This window comes from Dasypus novemcinctus, chromosome 9 (genome assembly GCF_030445035.2).
Source record: "Dasypus novemcinctus isolate mDasNov1 chromosome 9, mDasNov1.1.hap2, whole genome shotgun sequence".
In the NCBI taxonomy this organism is placed as follows: domain Eukaryota; kingdom Metazoa; phylum Chordata; class Mammalia; order Cingulata; family Dasypodidae; genus Dasypus; species Dasypus novemcinctus.
Window position 1 is genome coordinate 86,387,502 of NC_080681.1, and position 21,043 is coordinate 86,408,544.

The 21,043-nt window shown below is 38.4% G+C and overlaps 1 protein-coding gene across 3 annotated transcripts in view; it reads left to right on the forward strand.

Annotated features, from left to right (window-relative positions):
* The window catches only part of EFCAB14 (EF-hand calcium binding domain 14), a 44,033-nt gene extending 23,156 nt beyond the window's left edge, over positions 1-20,877 (forward strand). For 2 of the 3 annotated variants that reach the window (XM_004462749.3, XM_004462751.4), the window contains exons 5-11: positions 1,810-1,920; positions 4,065-4,169; positions 5,201-5,392; positions 6,906-6,992; positions 11,832-11,943; positions 12,986-13,111; positions 17,275-20,877. In XM_004462749.3, coding sequence (XP_004462806.2) covers positions 1,810-1,920; positions 4,065-4,169; positions 5,201-5,392; positions 6,906-6,992; positions 11,832-11,943; positions 12,986-13,111; positions 17,275-17,450 — 909 coding nt within the window. In that variant the 3' untranslated portion in view covers positions 17,451-20,877. The remainder of the gene's footprint in view (positions 1-1,809; positions 1,921-4,064; positions 4,170-5,200; positions 5,393-6,905; positions 6,993-11,831; positions 11,944-12,985; positions 13,112-17,274) is intronic. The other variant, XM_004462750.3, reaches the window with a different exon arrangement.
* The last annotated feature ends 166 nt before the right edge of the window (positions 20,878-21,043 follow it).

The window sequence follows — 21,043 nt, forward strand, 5'->3', positions numbered from 1 at the left end:
TTTGTTTGTTTTTGTCTTTTCTTCCGTTTGTTTTTAATTTTGAAAAATGTCATCAGTTTACCAGTGTCAGTGTAAAAAAGTAACTGGTTTAAAAATACTAATGTGACCCCATAAAATTGTTAGCATGGCATAATAAAGAGCCAAAGTCCACCACAAAATAGCATTCTTTTGGATGTACCTTTAGGAAGAACAAATGCTGCCAAATGCAATTTTTCCTTCATCTCTGCATCAAACATAAGATTCCCACCTATTTTTGCTCGAGTCATTTGCTTCTGATACAAGTGGCAGTCTGCAGCATTAGCTCCATCCATTAGCCTGCCTACCACAAGGCTTGACAGAGGCTATTTTTGGGAGAATCTTATCTGTGGATCCCAGATTTATAAACTAGTGTCTTTTCTTTAAGAAAGGAGGCTTGTTTTTCCTCTAGGAAAAGTCCTTTAAATTTGGACAGTTTCTTGTTTTACATTTATAGAGAGACAGAGACATATCTTTATGTATACTTAGATATGTCTGTGTATATGTATCGTTTTCTGTTAATCATGTCATCATGTCAGTATAAGCTAAATTAAATTCATAGTTTGAAGATATTTGAAATGCTTAAAAACACTGACCTTCAGTAGGTCACTTTTCAATGCAAATTAAAACCACAATGACTTACCACTACACTTCTACTAGGATGGCTGGAATTAAAGAGGCCGGCCATGCCAGTGTTAGTGCGGATGCGGAGCAGTTGGAACTCTCAAACACTGCTGATGCGAATGTAAAATAGCCATTTTGAAATGAAGGTTGGCATTTTTTAAAAAGTTAAGCATACACCTATCATATGATTAGACATTCACCTTCTGGATAGCATGATGATAAGAAAGCATATGATGAAGAGAAATGAAAGTATAATGCCCACCTCAAAATTTTTACTCAGATATTTGTAGAAGCTAACAACCCAAATGTCCATCAACTGGTAAATATGTAAGCACTGTGTTTTATCATTACATTGGAATGCTAGAGTAGCTACAGCCTGGCTGAATTTCAAAATAATTATGCTGAGAGAAAGAAGCCACACCAAAAAAGTACATATCCACTCACTAGTTCTATTTATATAAAACTCTAGAACAGGAAACAGATGTGGCTCAACCAATTGGGCCCCCATCTACCATATAGGAGGTCCAGGGTTTGATGCCCAGGACCTCCTGGTGGGGGCGAGCTGGCCCATGCAGAGTGCCGGCCCCACATGGGAATGTTGTCCTGCACAGGAGTGCTGCCCTGCACAGGAATGCTGGCTGATCTGGAGAACTGGCGCAGCATGATGACGCAACAAGAGACACAGAGGAGAGAGAATAAGAAGACGTAACAGAACAGGGAGTTGAGGTGGCGCAAAAGAGTAATTGCCTTTCTCCCATTCCAGAAGGTCCGAGAATCGGTTTCTGGAGCCACCTAATGAGAATACAAGCAGACACAGAAGAACACACAGCGAATGGACACAGAGAGCAGACAATGGGGGGAATGGGGGGGGTCATAAATAACCTTTTAAAAAAAAGCTCTAGAAAATAGAAATTGAGGTTTAGGGATAGAAATTAATCAATGGTTGCCTAGGGAAGGGAAAGGAGGATTACAAAGGCGCATAAGGAAACTATTAGGGATTTTGGATGTTTATTATCTTGATTGTGGTAACAATTTCACAGGTGTATACATACATCAAAACTTACGAAGTTATTAAATTATGTGTAGTTTATTGTATGTCATTTATATCTCAGAGTTATTAAGAATTTTAAGAAGGAAAGAATACTGACCTTATTACATTTTTCTGTTCAGAGTGTAGCTTCCATTGGCAATACTTTAAATAGTGTCCATCTTGCTGTGGAGGCAATACAGAAGACCGTGGATGAACACAAGAAAACCATAGAAATACTGCAGAGTGATATGGTAAGGAGATCTACAAATGCTACAGAAAGTCTTAGCATGCTCCTCTTCACCCTTTTCTATGTAACAGTAGTGCTATCAATTTTCCACATATCTGAACAGATCCTACTATGCACCTTTCCAAAAGATATCATAAGCAATATTAATCTTTCTACAATCTGTAAATTAAGCAATTATGGTGGATTGAAATGAAAGCTGAGTTTTTCTGTAACCATGGCACTGGAGGAGACACAGTGATAAGATATACTTCCCTAGGATGGAGTGATAGGGAGGAAAAGGGAAAAGAAGGAGGGAAATGGGCAAGTGTTTCAGTTATCTATTGCTATATAACAAACATCCCAAAGCTTACTGGCTTAAAACAAATTATTTCTCACTGTTCTGTGGGTCAGGAAATTGGACAGAACTCTTAGGCTACTGAGTAATGAAAGGACATGAGAAGAGGAGCCCTAGAGGATGAAAGGCCGTTTTACATTTTCTAGCCCCAGCCACACTCCCAGGTGAATAAACCCTGTGTGATGTCAGCCTCCACCATGTGGAGCAGAACCACCCGGCTAAGCTCAGTCAACCCATAGAATCCTGACAAGAAATGAAGTGTTGTTTTAAGCCAGTAAGTTTGGGGATGATTTATAATGCAGCAACAGATAACCGAGACAGGAAGCAAACCCTGGAATACTCAGAAGTTGTTTTCAAATGTCTCTGCATCTTTTAATGCTGCTGCACATGTAAGCTGCCTGCAGTCATTTAGAGGCCTTAATCACTAATGAATATTCAGCTCCATGAAGGACTTAGGAAAGATAAAAAAATGATGGCACAACCCTCATTTTCTGGCTAGGGAGATGAGTAATATGTGCATGAAATCACACCATTCAGGACACACACGAGTTCCCTGGCTTATCCACTATTTTCTGGATCTGCTCCACATGTTTTCAAGCCTCAGAATTCCACGTGAGTTGGGCAATTTGTACAAGGAGACTTAGGATACACTAGAGAACTCTAGAAGGGAGGGTTTTTCATTTTCTTCAGAATCAGACCTCTTCACTGAAATTTAAAAGGGCTGACCCAAAAGAAAAACCATTGACCCAGGTGTCAGACACCTGGCAGAAGTTCCATTTCTGCCACTGAGTAACTATGTGACCTTGGGCAGGGTTGAACTTAGATGATAATAAAGTTCTCTCTAGCTCAGCTGTTCTTCTATTATTTAAAAGTTTTTGAGCCTTTCTCACGTAAGTTAGTATTTCCTAAAATACTTTTTCTTAACTCAAAGCCCTCCATTTTCTAGAACTCATTTTTTCCCTCCTAACTTCTGCTTTTTATTGTTGCCTCTTGTTTCCTGAAAAAGCTGAATTGATCAATATCTAGGAGTTCAGATTTTGAGGAAAATTTATTTCCACCAATTGCATTCTATCCTAATCAAATCTGCCTCTTTTAAACTGCCATGGGTGCCAATAGTAATCCTCCTACTTGGCACACATACACTGAAGAAGTCATAATTTACTCTCTGAGGGATTAAGCCAGGGAAAGTTTTTCTCACTAAAGGAAAAAAGTTTTATAAGCATGCTTTCCTTCAGTCTCTACAAAGAAAGATAGAGCAATGGGGAAGGAATGGGAGAAGAAGGGTAAGTCTCAAACACAAATCTTGACATATGCTGTTAGAGTGAAACTAATAATGTGCATAATTGGTTGTTGTGCTCAGTGCCCAAAGCCAATGGTTACATGAGTGACTGCTCTTCGAATATCCCAACCTCCTTAGTCCTGGGGAAATGATGGCACTAGCCCAGGTTCAGGCTGAATTGGTCCCTAGAAAGCTATAATGATTCTATAGTTTCTCTGGGGAAACAGTTGATGGGGGAGGGGAGAACTGGTTTCTAGAGTTCATTCCATTCAGAGACTGAGAAACATGCTAAGAGGATCTCAGTTCCCTTTGGTAGTCTGGTGCTGCTGGTCCAGCCCCATGCTCAGGCTGAGCGTCCCCAAAGGTGCCCCAGGGCCTAGTGCAGAACTGATCACACTGTAGGTTCCAGGGAAATATTTGTTGATTAATCTGTGGATGCCTGCAGGGAGATGCCAGAATGTTCCAGGACCAAACCAGATGGTTAAGTAAACTTGGTAATTACTTGTGACCAACACTAATCTCTTTTCCTGACCAGAATCAGCAATTCTTGAAGGAGACCAGTGGAAGCAACCACATCACACCATCGCCTTCAGTTACATCAGAACTCGACAATAAAACCCACAGTGAGAATTTGAAACAGGTACTTTTGTCTCTAGCTTTGCACCCTATGACCACAGTGAGCTATGGAGGCAACCCGAATAGTTTGACCTCAGCGTTGTTGGCTGCTCAGCAGGTGTCACATGGATTTATTTGCCTGCCTAAGATCCAAGCAGAGAGGGATGTGCCTTGGTATCTTAGGGGTCCAAAATGCTGTCTTGTCTCTTGTTTAGCACTTTTCTTTCCCCTGCCTGTTGATCAATGGAGTAAATTCCATCTCACATCTTGAAAGACAGTGAATGACCAGATTATCCTGAAACTATTTATGAAAAATAGTCATTTGAGCAACTTAAAAATGGATGAATAGCAGATTAATTCAAAATGATGGCTGTTTTTAGCCACAGTAATGCTAAGAATGTTAGAAAACATTCTTGAAAATAAGGCTGGAAGTCAAGTAGGGGGAAAAGGGATGTTGGGTTCAGAGTCACATTAAAGAGAATAAAGGAAATCTTCACTAAGATAAATTCCTGCCTTTAGTTTAATGTCCTTTAAAACCTATAGTCATCATTCCTTTTTAAGTAGCAATCAGTACTAGAGGATGTCAATAAAAATAATTGAATCTTGTACTAAATAATGCACTACTTGTTACAGTTTTGTTACATGAGCCAATTCAGTAATTGGTATTGTTCCTAAGGTAGTTTTGTTCTGACAAATTAGGTTAATGGGCCTTTCAGTTAATAACCCAGCAAGCTTTCCTGCCAGGAGGTGTGGTAAACATTGGGAAATCAATTCCCAAGCTCTCAGTTTTCTGGCACCAGAGAGTGAATCATGTAGGTAGTCCTCTTCCCTTCTTCCCCTTCCTGTCTAACTGAGGTCAAACGATTCCAGAGGGAATAATCCAGTAACAATTTAGAGTGGGAGAAACAAAGCAAAGACAAACAATCAATGCTCAAAACCAGGAAAGGAGTTTACTTCAGTAACTTGGCATAATAATGGTCGTTGAGCGCTACTGGCCTTCTTGACTAGCATAACATCTTTAGCTGGGTTCCACAACTTGATTTATTTCCACTCCAGGATATCCTGTACCTTCACAACAATTTAGAGGAGGTAAACAGCGCCCTAGTGGGATACCAGAGACAGAATGATCTTAAACTCGAGAGGATGAACATGACAGTCAGTAATCTTACCCAGAGAGTCAACCTGATAGAAAGTGATCTCGTTGCTGTGAGCAAGGTAGAAAAGAGAGTGAACCTGTCCTTCAGCACGGTAAGCTTTTTCTGGTCTTTTGTGGTGTGTTCTGTGTTGCGGTGTGTTTTGTCTGTACATGGATGACATTCCACAACCTTTTGAAAACGTCTTCCGGCATATTTGATAGGCTACACACTTGTATTGTGCTTAATCCATGTCTCCTTTAATCCTGACATGAGCTCTGTGATGTGAATGGCAGAGGCATTATTAGTCCTGATTTGGACAGGGGGATGTGGACAGGTTAAGTTGCCCATGAAAGCCTCACCACAAGTTGTTGGCAGAAATGAGAAGCTTCCTATCATGTTACCAGCAATCCTTGTGGTAGGGAAGCATTAGCACATATTTCCAAGTGAGGCCTTCTTGATCTTTTCTTTTTTCAAGTTGTTATGTGTAGAAGCAATGACAATGACAATGACCAAAGGATCTTTTGCCATTTCTCTAAGCCTGATCTTGAGTTTCACACTTACCCTGATTCTGTCTGCATATTAGGGGAATCCTTTTGCATATAATGTCAGGAAAACCATTTGAAACAGATCAAGTTAGACAGCTCCTCCCTACCAGTGAGGATTGGCAGGAATGTAAGAGGTCTTCGAGTCTAGCCCCTCATTTTACAGATGAGGAAAATGAATGGCCAGTTATGGCATTGATGCTGGTGGACAGTGTGGTATTTACTGTTTTTCATATTATCATAAGTAAAATGTGTGTGCACGTATGTATCATATCACCTTTTACATAAATATTGTTCTAGGTTCCATGTGGATTAGTTTTTAATAGTTGTAGGGCCCACCCTTAAAAAATTCATACAGCAAGGACACAGGCATATAAAAGAAAATAGAAACCAAATATAGGAAATTATTCTATAAATTCAAGTATCCACCAAATCTGGAAGCAAGCCCACAAATAAAGTCAAACTCTGGCATATGGAAAGCAACATTTGACTGGCTCTGTCACAGTGGAGCCTTGGCAAGCTGCCTGACATCCTTGGCTTTGAAGGGTGGAGTAGGAAGACCTGCTCCCCCTCCTGCTACAGAGGGATGTGTAATTTACTACAAACCTGCAAAGATTAAAGGAGTCTTATTTTTAAAAGCCCTTTTGAACTCAAGCTAAGTAGATGCTAGGAATTTTGGATAATTTGGTGTATTATCTTCCAGGCTTATTGTGAAAACTTAACCACTCCCAAATTCCCCTTACTGCCCTTCTCCCCACTTTATTTTTCTCCAGCAGAGAAAACTGGTAATAGCATCCATCTGTCCTACTGTTTCCCTCCAATAGCATGCCCAGCATGGTTCTGGGTAAACGTTCTCTCAGCTTTTATACTTCAAAGTTTTAAACAGCTAGAAGCACCACTGTCGCTTTGTTTCTCTATGGTCTTTCTCCCTCTCTTCTGCCGTTTTCCTATTCCTTAGTATTTCTGTTGGAAGTGTTGTTAAAAACGTTTGCCCAAATTGTTTGAAAAGTGCTAGATGCTGTTTAGCTTTTTGATATTTGCCTTTAATCTTCTCTGCTTGTTGCCCTTACTTTGCCTATTAAGATAGGTGATAGAGCTGCCACTCTGAAAAGAGAATCTTTGGATGAAGTGATCAACAGAACAGATACAGTAAAAACCCAAAGCATAAAGGTAAAATAATGGGAGGCTTACCCTGAAGTAAATATAAATACGTTTCATCTCTGTGCCCTTGAGCTACTGCTTCTTTCTCAATAGGAACCCTGTTGCCTCATTTCCTGAAACTTCAAGACAAAATAAATAGCGAATTAGTAGATCAGTAAATACTTTTTCACACTCCTACCCTTTGCCAAGCATTTTGCTTGGAGCTGGAGTGACTACCCTATTCTAGTGAAGTTCAGAGTCCATCAGCCAGAAAATCAGCAATACATAATTGAACCAAGTAGTCTTAATTTTACTTTTTTTTTTTTTTAAGGAGGTACCAGGGACTGAACATCGACACATAACTGAACAGATAATCACAAGAATAAGTGCTACAAAGGAAAGACATGGGTTATGATAAGGGTGTTAAAATCAGGAAGGTTCCTCTAAGGAAATGACTTTTAAGCTAAGACAATAAGTTATCTGAACTAATGATGGGGAACAGAGTCATAGATAATCTAAAAATGGTGGCTAACCTAAAATTTTTTTCTTATAATTTTAGATTGCAGTCTCAATACATACCTGGTACATCTAAGCTTTAGCCAGTTCCCTTTACACTATACCTTCCCTTCTCTGTTCCTCCCAGACATATTATCAAGATAAAAGATATGCAATCTGTGATATGCTTTAATATCCCAGAAAATATTTGATTATACCATTCTCTGGGATTAGAGTGTTGTTTAATATTATGAACCTTGAGCTAAGATAAAGGGAAAACCAGAAAGATTATGATTGAGTGCCTAAAATATCTCAGATGCACATTATGTTTGAGAGTTTCAGAGGAAATAAACTTGGACTAGAACCATAGTAGAGGCAGCTTTTGATTTAATGCTTTCTGTCTTTATTTTCATTTTTTAAGGAGGTACTAGAGATTGAACCCAGCAGCTCATATGTGTGAGGCAGGCACTCAACCACTGCGCTATATCCACACCCCTTACATATGATTTTTTAATCAGCTTTATTGATACATATTAATAAAACATGCAGTCTATCCAAAGTGTACAATCAATGGTATTTGATGTAATCATGTAGTTGTGCATTTATAATTTAGTCATTGTGGAATATTAATAGTAATAATAAACAAAAAAACAGACAAAAAACTGTACCCCTTAATATTCACCAATTATTTTAAATGTATGTTTTGTTCTCCCCTCTATATTATAAGCTCCATGAGCTACCCTCTATATTGTAAGATTCTATTCCTGATTTGCTTACTCATATATCCAGAGGTGGGCACAGTGCTTATTTGACATCTAGTAGTTGCTCAGTAAATACTTGTAGCAAACTGAAGAAGGGCATTGTTTGTAGAAGAATTCCAAATCACTTCCTCAAAAAGTCACTTTAATTTATGAAACAGACCACAGTAGATACCAGAGCACACTTTTAAAATCAGATACATGTTTTCAAGGAAAGGAACTCAAATTTTTTATTTCCTGATGTTTTTATTAATATAAAAAATGCTTAAAAAAAAAAGTTTAGCCACATGAAAGCTAATGCTGCTTTTCACTACCTGACTGTCTCTTTTGCAACTTCTGTGATCCCCAGGAGCAAGTTGTAACAGTATTTTTGCCTTATTTTATATATATATATATGTAATTCATTATTTATTTTTAAAGAGGATTTAAATTACATAAATGTTACATAAAAATATGAAGGATTCTCGCATGCTCCATTCCCTTCCCCCTCCCACCTTTCCCACATTAACAATATCCTTCATTAGTGTGGTACATTTGTTAAGATTGATGAACCCATATTGAAGCATTGCTGCTAACCATGGACTAGAGTTTACATTATAGTTTATACTTTGTTCTGCACAATTTTGTAAGTTATGAAAAAATATACAATGGCCTGTATCCATCACTGCAGTGTCATGCAGGACAAATCCAGTGTCCTGAAAATGCCCCCATATTATACCTATTCTCTCCCCTCCCATCCCTCAAAACCTCTGGTGGCCACTGCCTTTACATCAATGGTAAGAGCTCTTCCATAGCTAGAATAACAATAAATCTATAGTAGAATAATAATAAGTCTACTTTAGTCCATTGTTCATTCCCCAATTTTGAAGATTTTGGGATGGTGATGCCCACTCTGCTTCTAATTGAGAGGGAGCTTAGATTCCATGGGGCAGATGAATGGAGCTATCTTGCTTGCAGTTGCAGACATTCTCTGTTCTTTGGGATGGGCATTATCTATCATCATCTCCTTGTTAGTTGTCCTAAGTAAGTCCAATAAACTGGAGAGTAGGTGTTGCAACCCTGCTGAAATTCAAGGCTCAACTGGCACATGAGCCGACCAAAGATTTAAGCCTCTGGGACATATATTTATCTTGTATAGTGCTAATTATGGGTTCAAATAAAAGGGGCAGAAGAGCTATGTGTGGAGAACCTATAAATGAGTCTAACTCTGTTTTTATACTGGGGAGCATAAATTCCAAAGTAAGGCTCACTGACAAGGTGCCAAATTCCTATTGTTTGTCCTGTTTCTGGATATCTCTAGAGCCCTCAGGAGCCCTGCTGTTTGGGGCACTGTTTACTGTGGCAGTCAGTGAGATCTTGCTGAGACTTGCATAAGCTTAATATCAGGAATGACTTCCCAACTCACTTTGAAATCTCTTAGGTATAAAAACTCATTTGTATTTACCATTTCCCCCTTTTGGTCAAGGTCTTTTTTCGGATGCATTGCTAGTTGGTGCTTGGTAATAATTCCTCTGTGCCAGGGAGGCTCATCCCCAAGAGTCATGTCCCAAGCTGGGGGGAAGGTAGTGTGTTTATATGCTGAGTTTGGGTTAGAGAAGAGGCCACATTTGAGCAACAGGGAGGCCTTCAGGAGTTAACTCTTAGGCAGTATATAATACTAGGCTGTTTCAGTTCCACAAGAAAAGAATAATGATTATTATACAATCATCAATGTCAAGAGCCTGGCATAATGATCTGTCTTCCTTCGCTAGACATTGCCCTTGCCCTCAGGGAATTCTTGCTGTCCTATTAGAGAACATAAAAGAACTCCCCAGGATAGGAATTCAGTATTCTGGTTATTATGTGGCTCTCCACCCACCAAGACATTATCTCATTAACACTTAAACAAATTCATATGTCATAGAGGCATATCCCCATTGACCCCCTTCCCATACAACCCCACATCACTGATACCCCCCACCAGTTGTCCTCTCCTGCCACAGATGTGACCCTACTGTGCTCCAAAAACCTCTCCAAAAATGAAGCCAACAAAATAACCGAATAAAATTAAACAGAAAATTTTTAAAATAACCAGTAAAATCCAAAAAAATTCAAACAATTTGAAATAATAAACTTTAGACATTCTATCTTTCATCACTTTAAGATCTGTTGTCTTGTATATACAGTGACATTTTCTTCTATATATTTCCCCAGTGTCTTATTTTTTTTCATTTTATCATCAAAGGAGCTTTAGGATACAGGAAAGTTACATAGAGAATACAGTTGATTCCCATATACCCAATGCCCTCCCCCTTTTCCCCTCTCTCTTAATAATATTTTCATGTGCATATGATTTTAATGTTTCAGAAGCTAGGCTTTTTTGTGTGTTTTCTGATTGCCTCTGCAAATATCTTATTTTTAAAAACCTCATCTAGAAAATGACAAGAAAAATTTAAGAACCAGATATAAATGTTAAGCGCAAAAAAAGTAATAGTTACTTTTGGAAAGTAGTAATGATTTTGGCAACAGTTCAAATTTATCAGTAAATATCACAACAAAACATAGCCAGTACATACTTTTGCCTGAGTTATTGACTTTATTTTCAGACCTTTTGTTATTTTAACTGTCACCCCAATGTATTAGATCCTTTGTCCTAACTCATCTATGCATCCTAACCAATGTACTTCTTATCATCCTTACCATTAATTCTTCAAGCGTTTAGTATCTGAACCCTTTACATGACTTTTATCACACCTTACCTTGTTTTAGTTACATATTTTAGCCCCCTTAATAAATCATGAGTGATATAGTAATTATTAGGGTTGAAATAAAGATAGGAGAGTAATAAATACATATTAAAAAAAAAATCTGCAATGAGTTGATATTTTAACATAGGATCAGGCCCTTTCACACTAGCCTCCACATAGAAACCAGACTTCTTATAGAAACCAGACTTCTTTCTTTTTATAAATAAATGTAATTTTATATGCCACTCTAGATCCTCCTGGGAATAAGACAGGGTATGGGGGAAAAAACTTTTTTTAAAAAGGCATAATGAGTAAGACTTTCCCTTAGAAATATTATAGCTCCTTCCTCATGTTCCTAATCGTTCCTGCTACCAGCTGAATCATCACCGTGGAGGAAAAGTTGTTTGTTTGTGGTTTGTTTGTGTTTGATACCTTTTTTTGTGTGTTTTTTAAGGTGATAAGAGCATAAAACTGCCTAAAGTGGCCTGGTCACAAGGTGAAATAAGATATTCAGGAAAGCTATTTAGTGAGTGTAAAATAGCTCCTAGAAAATATCTTATTCATTTAGGAAATGGGTGTAGCATAGGAACCTGAACAAGGCTACATTTCCTTTCCTGCTGAAACGTGCATGCCTTCCCCCATCTGCCTAATGTTCACAGTGAATCAGATCATCTGTGGCATAATGTTCCTTTAATAGTCTAGCCTCAAATCCAGCTAGGCCTTCATCAACACTGAGTACCAAAGATATCTCTAGTGTTTGTTGATACATTCCTTCATTGCCCTTATAGAGAACTGACTGAGGGGCAAGCACTATATGCCAAATAAGCTCTGAGGAATTGGATGAGGTCTTACTCCCACCTTAACCCTCCCATGATCTTTGTTTTGGGCAGAAAGAAGATAGTTCAGATTCTCAAGTATCAAAGATAAAAGAGAAACTACAGTTGATCAGTGCCCTCACAAACAAACCTGAGAGCAACAGGCCTCCAGAGAACACTGATAAAGGTGAGAGCAAGGCTGGTTTCTGAATATTTCATGCAGGCTTGGGCAGCTTGCCTACCACATAGGGAGTAGGAAAGGTGTTCCAGCATTACTGATAGAGCCATATGAATGATGCCTGAGTGCACCGAGATGAAGCTGATACACTTTGCTTTCATTTAGAAAAAGCCCATTTTGTACATGATTTGTACTCCAGTCTATTAAGGAAAGAATGGGTAATGTTTAGCTGGAAATAGACTTCTCCATGCTGTCTGCATCCAATTATAGACAAAAATGTTACTGTCATAGCGTCTATTAAACCAACCCTAAATGTTGTTTTGAGAATATTTTCATTTCTCAAAGTGCATAAGAATTATTTAAAAATAAATATTAGTCCTTCTGAAAATCATTAACAAATAATAGTGGGATCATTGGGTTGGAAGGGTGTTTGGTTTTAGGTAGGGACATACCTAATCAATAATAGCAGATACATCAACTAACACTGAGTTAGGCCCTTTGAGGACATAACCAAGATGTTGGACTATGTTGCTTTGACCTCCCTTACCCCAATATTTTTCCTTTTGGAACAACAATACAACTTATCTTGAATTCTCTTTTGAGGGGGAGACAGAACAACAGTGAGAATCCTTGTCCTAACCATGTGCTACATACGTTTATAATAGTACTCTTTTAGCACCAGCCTGTCTAGTGGCACATACGCCCAGACCTGGCTTATAACAAGGCTCCTAGGGTATCAAAAAGATATATAATGTCCAACAACTGGGTCTTCTTACTTGCAGCTTAAATAAACCCTTGCCATCTAAAGGTCTTCCAATGGGACTGCTGCTTCAAACCTTAATGTAATATAATACTGACTGATCACTTGCTCACAAAATATCTCAATTCAAGACTGTAACTTCATGTAGTTTCTGTACTACTTAATTTCCAACTATTTCTCTTAAATTATTAAGTTCATATACCGTTTTCCTAAAAGGTGACCTTCAACACTGATACTAGTTTAATTTGGTGTCAGATTCAATAATACTAACAACATTTGTGTTTGTTACAGAGCAAGTACAGAGTTTCACATCAAAGCCATCAGCGTTGCCAAAATTTTCACAGCCTTTTAGAGATCAAATTGAGAAAACTGCCCAACTAAGACCAATCTCCCTACCAGGAATTTCTAGCGTTGAAGGTAAATTTTTATACTTGGGGGTAATAGGGAAAGTGTCCAAAGTAATAACTTTTTAATTTTTTTTTTTTTTTAAAGATTTATTTATTTATTTAATTCCCCCCCCCTCCCCTGGTTGTCTGTTCTTGGTGTCTATTTGCTGCATCTTGTTTCTTTGTCCGCTTCTGTTGTCGTCAGCGGCACGGGAAGTGTGGGCTGCGCCGTTCCTGGGCAGGCTGCTCTTTCTTTTCATGCTGGGCGGCTTTCCTCATGGGCGCACTCCTTGCGCGTGGGGGATACCCCACACCGGGGACACCCTTGCATGGCACGGCACCCCCTGCGCGCATCAGCGCTGCGCATGGCCAGCTCCACACGGGTCAAGGAGACCCTGGGTTTGAACCGCGGACCTCCCATATGGTAGACGGACGCCCTAACCACTGGGCCAAAGTCCGTTTCCCAACTTTTTAATGTTTTTAACTTGTAAAAAAATATATACCTAATATTTATTGAGTAGTTCCTATAGACCAGATTCTTTATGTGCATCATATCATATAGGCCGAATAATAATATATAATACGTAACTATTCATATATTATACCCATTTTATAGGAAAAATGGGAAACTGCCTTAAGTCCACAGAGTCAGTAACAGGTTGAAACAGAATTCAAACCAAGGCAGCCTGACACCAAAGATTGAACTCTTAACCAAAACTCTCTATTTCCTATTAATGTTTTCTAGACTCTTCATTCATTTGCCAAATACCTAATTAGGCCCAATGCTAAGCAAAAAGAATGTAGTATATACTATGGTCTCACTTTTCTCAAGGATATTACAGTTTAGTAGAGACGGCATACACACAAATAACAATACTGAGATAAGTAAAATAAAAGTTGACCTTGTTTGTCAGAGCTCTCCAAAAATGAGGAGCCTTTTTGCTAGCAATCAGCAAGGGGAACATTAGTGGGAAGGATACAATTCACAGAAAACATGTTTGCCTTGCCCGCTGTGTGCTCTTATAATATTTTGTGTTCTCCCCAGTTCAGCACCTGTCATTCTGTTATAATTGCCTTTTTATAGTATCCTGGGGAGATGTAAAATTTAATTTCTTATGAATAAGGACTGTGTCTTGTTCATTCTAGTATTCCCAGCAGCTAGCACAGTGCCTGGTATATGTATCTATTTGTTAAATGAATGAATATCTATAAGCTAGGATTAATGCTTAAAAGATTTAAATTATATAGCCATTTAAGTGCAATTATTTTTTTCCCTATCTTCAATCTTTTTTCTTTCTGATTTCTGGAGAGTAGGGAAAGTATTGAGTTGTGATTATTAGTAACACAAGTTGTCCCCTCCCACTCTTCCATTATTATGCCAAGAATTGATAAGAGTGAATAGGAAAAGACCATAAGAACAGATTAAGAAATAGCTATCTTAACATTTGTACTTCAGTTCCTAACATAGGTCTTACACACTTTTTAATGACTAGATTTTTTAAATGACCTGAAGTAGTAATGAGATTTTTATTTGAATACATATAGCTACTAAGTACATAGTGTGATGTATAAACTCATGCCATATGCACACAAAAAATTCCAGCTAGCCATTTGGTGCCAGGCATTGGGAACAAGCATCCCACCTGCTTTGCTGGCTTTTCAGAAAACTTCTGAGGTTTTATTAGAGGCATTGCTGGGGCTAGGTTAGGATTAGAACCAGGACAAATTAAGAAGCTTGTCTGCAAGAACCCCTGGATGGAGTGTCCCTTGTAGTATAACTGTTTCCCCTTCCTTTAGGCCATTTCTGTGCTTCCCGAATATCAAAACAGCAGGAGACCTACTTAATCTAGGTGTAGAGTTGAGAAGCGAAAGAAATTTTTAAAGAAACATAAGCCCCATTGACCTTCTGGTATTAGAGACTAAATCTATATCATTCTATAGAGACACAAATGTTATATAAGTGTTACTATGGTGTCTGAGAAAACACCAGAAGAGACCGTTGATATAAATTCTCCAATCCTATTGGTGCAAATAGAATCTTGGAAATAAACAAGGTACAAATCAACTGGTAGTATTGTTCTCTCTCTTATCTACCAAAAAACAAAAAAATTAAGACAATACTATTACTTTGAAGAGATACATAGCCCTCTGGTTTTTATATACATATATATACACACACACACGCACACACATATATACATATGTAATTTCTGTAGCATAACATTCACTCTATTAAAATGTACAATTCAGTGGTTTTTAGAATATTCACAAGGTTGTACAATCATCACCACTGTCTAATTCTAGAACATTTTCATCACCCTTAAAAGGAACTACATATCCATTAAACAGTTACTTTCCCCTTCCCCCATCCCCTAGCAACCACCAATCTGTTTTCTGTCTCTATGAATTTGCCTATTCTGGATATTTCATATAAATGGAATCATACAATATGTGGCCTTTTGTGTCTGACTTCTTTAATTTAGCATAATGTTTTCAAGGTCCATCCATTTTGTCTGGATATACCTAATTTTGTTTATCCATTCATCAGTTGATGGACATTTGTATCATTTCCACTTTTTGACTATTATGAATAATGCTGCTATACACTTTCATATACAAGTTTTTGGGTGGGCATATGTTCTTATTTATTGGTTGGTTGGTTTGTTTTTTGAGGTACCGGGGCCGGGGATTGAACCCAGGACTTCATGTGTGGGAAGCTAACACTCAATCAGTGAGCCACATTGGCTCCACTGAGTTGTTTTTTTCGTTTGTTTGCTTGTTGCTTGCTTTTTTTGTTTTGTTTTGTTTTTAGGAGGCACCAGGAACCAAAACCAGGACCTCCTATGTGGGAAGCATATGCTCAACCTCTTGAGCCACATCCACTCCCCTGGGCATATGTTTTTATTTCTCTTGGGTTATATACCTAGGAATGAAATCGCTGGGTCTTTCGGTAACTCCTATGTTTAACTTTTTGAGGAACTGCCAAAATGTCCAAAGTAGCTGTACCATCTTACATTCTTACCAACTGTGTATGAGAGTTCCAATTTCTCCACATCCTTGCCAATATTTGCACTGTTTGATTCTAGCCATACTAGTGAGTATGAAGTAATAGCTCATCGTGGGTTTGAGACCCCAGTTCTTGAGCTGCCTAATTTATGAGTCCAAGGAGACAATGTCATGTAGAAAGAGTACCAGACTAGGTAATAAGAGAACCTGTATGTATTCAAGTCCATATTTAGCCTCTTTAAGAGTGATGTGATGTTGGGCAAGCTACTTTCCTCTTTGAGCTTTGGTTTTCCTATCAAAATTGAGGAAACTATATGAGTGTTTGGGATTATTACTCCTCCAATTCCCATATAGTCATTCAACAAGAAATATCACAGTCTATTTTAGAGGCTTAGTTCCCATCAAGTAGTTCTTAAGGCCTCTGCAATTCTTCCCCTTCAATATTAGAATAAAATCTGGAAAATCTAAAGGACAGGTCCTGGACAAAAAGCCAGTCCATTCATTTTTTATTTTTTTATTTTTTATTTTTTTATTTATTTTATCGGCCCTCTTTGCGGCTTTTTTGCTTGCTGTCTTGCTCTCTGTGTCCATTCTCTGTGAGTTCTTCTGTGTCTGTATTTTATTTTTATTTATTCCCCCCTACCCTTGTGGCTTGCTTGCTGTCTGCCCTCTGTGTCTATTCGCTGTGTGCTCTTCTGTGTTTTTTGCTTGTCTCCCTTTTTTTGTTGCGTCACCTTGCTGAGTCGGCTCTCCGCTGAACTTGTGGGCCAGTGGCACTCCGTGGCACTTGCAGGCTGGGTGGCAGTCCATGGCGCCCAGACTGGTGGCTCTCCACAGTGTGCGGGTGAGCCGGCCTTCACAAGGAGGCCCACGCAAACCCAAGGCCTCCCATATGGTAGACAGGAGCCCAACTGATTGAGCCACAGCTGCTTCCCCAGTCCATTCAATATTCCTGCAATTATATGTCATTGCTTCTCTTTTGAGAAGACAATGCCACACAGTATTCCTCTCATTCTTAAAGGATCAGTAATTAGATTTTCTGACTTGGTAAGACCTTAAAATTTACCGTTAGGAAACAAAATCTGTGAGGTAGTTTTTCTTTTAGTGCTTTAAGTTTGGTTGAGGCTATTTAACTGTTAATTAAATGTACCTATATGTATACATTTCTTTGTGATTCCTTTTTTATAGATCTTCAAGATTTATTCCACAAGGCTGACCAGGATGAGGATGGGAAGCTGACCTTCCAGGAAATCTGGAATTCCCTCGGTTCTGCTATACCAGAACCACAGAGCTTAAGAGCGTTTGATTCTGATGGAGATGGAAGATACTCATTCCTGGAGCTAAGAGTAGCTCTAGGTGTCTAGCTTCATCAGGCATATTTTAAAATGAATATATATCCTGGACTACCTAACAAAAACAGCCATTTTACTTATCCCATCAATCCTTCAGTCCTCCAAACTACTGTGGTAGACACATTGCCAACTTTAATAATGATAAAAAGTTAATTTTTTTAAAAAGACTATTTACTTATAATATGACATTCAGAAATCCATGATTTCCTGAAACCATTAAGATCTTTTATTTTAAAATTGCCAGAAAAAAAGTAAAGTTTCCTTTTTTTTTCTCTTTTTTTGAGAGGAGACCTTATCTTTTAAAACTGGAAAATGTATATATAGAGAAAATAAGCCACCTTTTATATTTCACATAAATTTGCCTTAATTTAGCTGCACTTTATATAGAGACTCAGAAAATGTCTTTTCTTTAAAAGATAGGCCTTTTCTGTTTGTAAATAGTTTAAATGTAAGAAATAATTGTGCATATTTTGTAAGAAGTAGGAAAAAATGGTTTTAAACAGAAGGTGAACAAATGACTTATTAAAAATCGCTAATATGATCTGGGTAGCAGCTGAAACTATGTCCACATCTCCAACCAGTGAATCAAAGACATCTATTTGGATATTTTTCTCATTTTTAATCCTTTTTGAGGGTTTATGGCCATAAAAAGTTATCCGGTAGGGAATTACATCCCTACATCCCTGCTTCCCCTAATTGAACTAGATTATCTACCCCCACACCTCACCCACCCAAGTCTATCTTAAAGCTGTAGCTGGCTCCACCTCTGATACCATCTCCATTCTGAATGGCAGGACTGAAAGTCTCTCAGTGCCTGTCTTAGCCTGGCCACCCAGGAGTTTTTGAAGAAAGCTGTGCCTCTAATTTTGACCTAGGAAACTCCACCCCTTGAGATTTTTACCTTAGGACTAACCAAAAACCCAGTATGTTTTTCTGTGGCCTAAGGCCAAAAAGGTGATTAAGTGAAACAAAGCTAACCACATATCAAGTCATATTGGATTTCCTTATTCTCTGCTAAGAATAGACTTTCTGTCCGGAGGATGCCAAACAGCAGCAGGCCAGTCTGGAGCAGACTTTATATGATGGTTGCACATTTCCTCAAATTTAATACAGGCAAGTGCAGTATTTTTCCTCCATTTAAGTACTGTGGACCTGGCACTGAGGGTCCATGGACTGGAAGGATTAATACCTTCATGCCTCCTGTGTGCTTAGTCTGGACTACCTGTGTTGTTCCTAGAAGACGTTCACTGGGTAACACAAACTTTACTTAGCTGTAGGTCAAAGTCCAGGGAGAAACTGAAGAAGCTTTCATGACACAACCTTCTTTAGTAGAACTTATTTCCATTTTAACTTTCTGTCCAAGTTGCCCTATCAGCCATGGATGCAGTCTTGCATTCCTAAAAGTTAAAGGGCTGTTTTTTGTTTTTTTGTTTTTCTTCTTAACATAATGTTCAGCTTGGTGTCAGCTAACCTTAATTTTTTTCTAGAAGTATTAAAATTTAGTTTAAACAAGATTAAGTCTTTTCCAATGTTTGTGTCTGTTTAGTTCATTATGGATTATGCTTTTAGTGTTTTTTCCCAACATTTCCCTTGCCCATCTGAGCTATTTCACTCTCTTGGGAAGGTTAAATATAGTATAAAATTATCCTGGCACTTTAGGTAACTTGGAAGACAGCTCTTACTCTTTATGGCTGCCTTCCCTCCTACCACACCCCCACTCCCTTCTTTTTTTTTTTTTAATATATACACCTTTATAGATTTTGTAACAACCAAATAAAATTCTAGCAATAAATTGAATTACACTGCTATGTTTGTATATACTGTACCATAAATAGTATGTCTGTACCTGGAAGGTATTTTTCTGAGAACTGATTTATATGAAATATACTGGAGGGTAATGTAGCTTGTCGTTTTTACTTTCAAATTCTTATTCATAGGCAGATACTTTGAGGGCACCTTAACTCTTTGTTGTATGTACTTTTCTTTTTCATCAAATAGCTGTAAGTGGAAAAGTCTTTTTTTAGAACAGTTTATCTTATGTTCTTCCCACCTAGCAGGCTTGTCTTGCTAGCATCATCCCTGGGCCAGCTGTGTAGTACCATCCTCTCCTCTCCCCTACCAGTTCAATAGAAATGATCATACTTTGCTCTCAGACCTGTGAATATCTTTGTCATAGGACCTGAGAAAGTACCATATCTCCCAGGGAGAAGTAGGGTATCTCATTTGAATTTCTTTGTTCAAGTTGACGAGACTGATCAGTTTAAGAACAGAGCCCCATAAGCCTCCTGTTCAGTATTTAACTTGGGGTTTATATTTTTATGTTGCTTTTTCTTATCCAACCTGCAACTTGTGTTAAGCTGTAGTCACCTGCCACATGACTCAGCTCTCAGAGGAAGGTTGAGTAGTGATGTTGACTTTGGCATTTTTGTTGTGTTTTGAAGTCTTTTTTTTTTTTTTTTAGGAGTACTGGAGAATGAACCCAGGCTCTCATACATGGGAAGCAGATGCTCAACCACTGAGCTACATCCACTCCCCAGTGAGAGTTGTTTGGTTTTTTTTTTTCATTTGTCTGTCTGTCTTTAGGAGGTACTGGGGATCAAACCCGGGACCTTGTACATGGGAGGCAGGCACGTAACCACTTGAGCTACATCCACTCCCCTTGAAGTCCCTTAACTTTTAACTCTGGCAGCTCCTACTGCTTCTTTCTTCAATTACCCAAAGCCCCACTCTTGGTCCTTTTATTCATCTGCGTTGTACTATCTGATATAATGTTTACTTAAACATCCTCCCTATAAATCTGAGAGGCAACAGGGAGATATAGAAAGAGAAGAACCAAAAGAAGGTCCTTGGCTGAGGCATGATCATAGTGTCATCTTAAGGGCAGAGAGTGCCTGGCCCTCAGAAATGTGATACAACAAAGCTGGAGAGTGGATACCCTTCACCTGCTGCTGGCTATTTTCCCTTCCATTGGAGTTTCCTTACTTTACAGTTGCTGGACATAACTCCCTGAGTCTCCATTGCTAGTCCTGCTGGTCACAGTTGAGGATTTTGACTTGCATAGACTCATACTCATAATGGCCTCTATTAAGATGCTTTTAGTGACAGATTTTGTTTGCTACACACCTCATTGGTTTGCTTACCCACACCAGCTAGATGTGGTCCCTTCTTTCATATCCAAACCACAACACATTTGGGTGTTTCTGAGACTTGATAGAGCGTGTATTGTTTGTTATATGAACCTAGCCTACCTTGTTTTCTCATATTAAGAAATGTAAATCTACTTTGTTTTCATAGAGCTATTTTGATAATGTATAAGCAATTTCAGTTCTGTTTAGAGAATGAATTCAAGGTTTCCAGGACTTGATTTGAGCTTTGCTTATGAGTTTAACAATAATAGCCATTTTAATTTAGCTGAATAAAACATTTCCCTTTTCTGTCACCGTGTCTATGACTAAAGCCCCCTAAATTACTAAGAGAAAAAAATTTTGCTCTGACCCTTATTTTCATTGACTCCTTTCTCCCTTTGAAAGCAGGGACTAACATTCAAGGAAGTAGATGTGTCTCAAGCAATTGGGCTTCTGCCTACCACATGGGAGGTCCCAGGT